General features: G+C 37.8%; 1 protein-coding gene across 1 annotated transcript in view; it reads right to left on the bottom strand.

Moving 5' to 3' along the window:
• Window positions 1–4,232, bottom strand: part of OVCH1 (ovochymase 1) — a 42,479-nt gene that overhangs the window by 15,055 nt on the left and 23,192 nt on the right. The window contains 2 exon segments of the mRNA XM_014536845.1: window positions 1,319–1,329; window positions 1,875–2,134. Of these exon segments, the coding sequence (XP_014392331.1) occupies window positions 1,319–1,329; window positions 1,875–2,134 (271 nt within the window).

Genomic DNA, 4,232 nt, shown 5'->3' with positions numbered 1-4,232 from the left:
AACCTGTGACACGCGTGTCAGAGGTGACACGTGAACTCATTTTTTTGGTTGATTTTTCTTTGTTAAATGGCATTTAAATATATAAAATAAATATCAAAAATATAAGTCTTTGTTTTACTATGGTTGCAAATATCAAAAAATTTCTATATGTGACATGGCACTAGAGTTAAATTAGGGTTTTTCAAAATGCTGACACGCCAAGCTCAAAAGGTTCGCCATCACTGAACTAGTGCAATATGATAGAAACTAATTGTGGGGGAGGCAGTAAATGATGCTACTTTAGACTGACAAAGCCTCTTTGAGGTGATTTTTCATTCATTCATTCAATGCCATCTATGTGTCAGATACTGTTCTGGGCACTGGGAATTTTCAAAGTGAAGAGACAAAAATTTCAGCCTACAGGAAGCTCACATTCAAAGGGGAATACACAGACAAACCACAGACATGGAAAAAAATAAAAATATGTTAGATACAAGAAGTGCTAAGGAGCCGAAACCGGTTTGGCTCAGTGGATGGAGCGTCGGCCTGCGGACTGAAAGGTCCCGGGTTCGATTCCGGTCAAGGGCATGTACCTGGGTTGCGGGCACATCCCCAGTAGGAGATGTGCGGGAGGCAGCTGATCGATGTTTCTCTCATCGATGTTTCTAACTCTCTAACTCTCTCCCTTCCTCTCTGTAAAAAATCAATAAAATATATTTAAAAAAAAAAAAGAAGTGCTAAGGAAAGGGCACTAAGAAGTACACAGGCAGGAGGTGATTTAATTTATATGAATCAAAGTAGGCCTCATTAAGATGGTACGACATACTAGTCAAGACTTGAAGAAGGTGAGGGAAGAGCTGGGAGAAGTAGATGCACAGGGCCCCTCAGATGAGAATGAAAGGGCCTGGAGCATGGGAAGCTAAGAGAGAGAGAGGGGAAAGATGTGCTAGGGGTTAGATTTTATTTCAGCTATAAGGAGAGGACCTTGAGCCATTTTAATCAAGGGGATTGGCGAAGGTGATCTGATGTAGGGGAAAAAATGTGCAAAGTGAACAGGTTAATTAACAGTTTTTTTTCTGAAGTCTAAATCATTTAATATTTTGAAAGAAAGATCCCTTAAACAAATGTGTGTGTCTTTTCAGTCAATGATTTATCTCTCACCCCAGTGTAAACCTAAAAAAAATAATCCCACTTTCAAAGCAATTTTCCTGGTCTCCATATACTCCTGAATCAAGCACGTGCATGTGTGTGTGTAGCTTACACACTCAAAACAACGTGCACAAACTTATTTTCACTCTAGCTTTCCCCATAAACCAAATTATTTCTAACGTCTTCTCACTTTCCTCTTTCCTTTTGGTAATACAAAAAAAGCCTGCATTACACCTCTACAAACAGGAGGTGGCAAGTTTGTTTTGTTGAACAAAAATAGGTTTGCCTGTACATGAAATAAAATGATGGCTGGCACATTAGTAGCAATCTTTTTAAATCTGCAATTTTAAAAGCCATTAATGTATTTTGCTTTATTTTAAAATATAACCCGCTAGTCCCCTCCACCCCCTCACCCCCATTTTAAGCATCTTATCTCCTCCTTTTTATCATGTACACATTTCTGGCATGCTGGTGTAGTTTGGGTATGTTTGTAGAAGCTGGGCCCTTTTGTCTTTTTCTTTTTCTTGAATACACTTACATACAAACACACACACTCAACCTTTGGTATACCTGTTTTGTAAGTTTAATTTTTGAAAATATTAGGTGCGTCTGGGAAAAAAGATATGCCTATTACATGAATCAACATTTCGGTGCTATTGTTACCAAGTCAAAGTCTCTCTTGATCATTAGCTGCTTCTACAGAAAAGACCCCCTCAGCCCAAAGTTCAAATTTCAGGAAGGGTTACCTGACATCCTTCTCTCCCTGTGGCTTTCTTCATAAATAGTCAGGATTGAATCTCGACACAAATGAGGCTCAGGGAGTGACAGGTTCTCATCTGTAAATGTTGCCATTCTGCTTGGTGAAGCTCTGAGCACCCGAGAACATTCCAGTCTTCCTTTATAATCCAGTGGATATCTTGGAGTTGAAAGAAAGCCTCTGGGCTCTCCTAGCTCCACTTCAGAGTAACAGCGTGCAGTGCAGAGCACACAGACACCAGGGACCAACCTAAACAAAGCAAAATGAGGCTCTATCACAAACTTGGAAAATTTAGGTTTACAAGAAGAAAATTAAAACTTTGTCACAATCAGTTACAAGTTCTTGGATTAAAAAAGGATCATCCCATTTGATGTGTCCTATTTTCTTGAAATGAGGTTGTAAGAGTAGAACTTAAGTTATAATTATGTAAAATGACTTTTCACTGAATTTTTAAATTTTCTTGGAAAATGCACAGTGAATTACATTCTTTACTCCCTGCATGTTTTTATTCCTTCTCTTCTTTCAGATGCTACTGAAGATCTTTTCCTAAAATCTTCACTGATTTTGCTGAGCATTTATCCTACTGGGACAAATGATTACATTCATGGAGTCTGTGACTGAGGTCAAGGAAAGAATTTGCTGAAAGCACTTGAATGTCTCTCATTTCTCTGACTTACCTTTAAGTTCAAGGGCACCTTTAGACCTGCAGGGATTCCTGCAGAGCTTCAGATGCCAGTAGTTCTCAGGCTAACTGAGCTTCTCCTTCCGGTTACATCCCTGACTCTTCTTTCCTCCCCTATGTCTATTTAGTCCCTAAATAAAAATCTTATCAATTACATATTTAAATACTCTGTATTCAAGTTAATGTATTTTAATGTATGAGCATTAGTTAATTAGTATATGCATTATTATATACAGCCTATGTAGAGAAATTAATAATCTATCCAAGGAGATACATACAAAAATATATTTTTATGAACAGAAGACACGAAGAGTGGTAGAAAAGGAAATACAATGCTACAGGAATTCAGGATTCTATTCCATTGCCCAGTCCTCTGTTATTTCTTTGCAAATTCTCCTTTTCGTTTATATGGCTAATGTGATCTAATTTATAGATTTATTAGGTCTACTTTGATTTAATAGTAACCTAACTGGTTTCCCAGTCTCTAATCTTCCCCCACCTTGCCCTCCAATCTGGTAATTGTGTATGAAACAAAATAACTGAGCTCTTTCCTTGTTCAAAGCAACTTCTTTTACAGTCTTTTACAGTCTGGCCCAATCTTTCCAATCTTTTCAACCTTCTTTTCCTCTCCACAATAATCCTCTATGACAAATCTGCCTGGAAAAAGAGCCAAATCCTAAAAGTCATGAATTCCCAACCAGTCACTGCTTTTTATAAGTGGGGAACAATGAAAAAAACCATAGCTAGGATTCATTAATTACCTAGTATAAAAAGCAAGTGGTGAGGGTGGGGGGTGTTAAATATGGTATAATTCTAACATTTATCTCATACGATAGTTATAGAACTAAAATAAAACAATGCCATTTCATATGTAAAACTTCTAAGCTCTTTGGCATGTATAAGAATTTCTGAACACATGCAAATGAGGAATATCTTCTCTACATTTTAACAATGTTCATTTTCTAATAGCCTGAATGGGACAAGTCAAAGAATACCACCACCGCTTATTCTAAGTGCTTTACATGCATTAAATTAGTCAGTTACTCGTTGAAATTATTCATTTAACTCAACCCATTGGAATCATTAGGTTTGGGGATGTTGGACCTAAGTTTGCTCTTCATTTCAACCCCAATTCCAGATTTCCTTTTAATCTAAACATGACTCTTCCACCCTTGTTTTGTCTCTTTGACCCTTATGTTATCAGACATGACTCTTTGACTCTTGTTTTGACTCTTTGACCCTGGTGTTGTCAAACCATATCAACCACAACTGATCTCGAGTTATTCCTAGATTTTAGCAGACATTCTCTCCAACACGATCCTTCCCTTAAATCTTGCTGATTTCAGAAGCCATATAGGTAATGATTCCAGTACTGACACTTCTCAATTTCTCAACTTTCCCCCACTGGACCTCAGCCTTATCTCAATGGTCAGCCTTAGAGACCTGGTCATTAGTAGGAACCCCAAGCCTTTCATAAGCTCGGTTTTAAGCACCACTATCTCCAGCCACAAATGTTTATCTTTCCAATTTCCTCCAACACTTCCACCTTTTGAGACTTGCAATTCATCTATCCTATCACCTTTTCCTTATCCCTAATTCCTCTCACATCCGTGTTCTCTCTCTCTCTCTCTCTCTCTCTCTCTCTCTCTCTATATATATATATAT

This window comes from Myotis brandtii, unplaced genomic scaffold (assembly GCF_000412655.1).
Source record: "Myotis brandtii unplaced genomic scaffold, ASM41265v1 scaffold1660, whole genome shotgun sequence".
Classification (NCBI taxonomy): domain Eukaryota; kingdom Metazoa; phylum Chordata; class Mammalia; order Chiroptera; family Vespertilionidae; genus Myotis; species Myotis brandtii.
The sequence above is the reverse complement of the archived record's forward strand: the minus strand, read 5'-3'. Positions and strand labels throughout refer to the sequence as shown.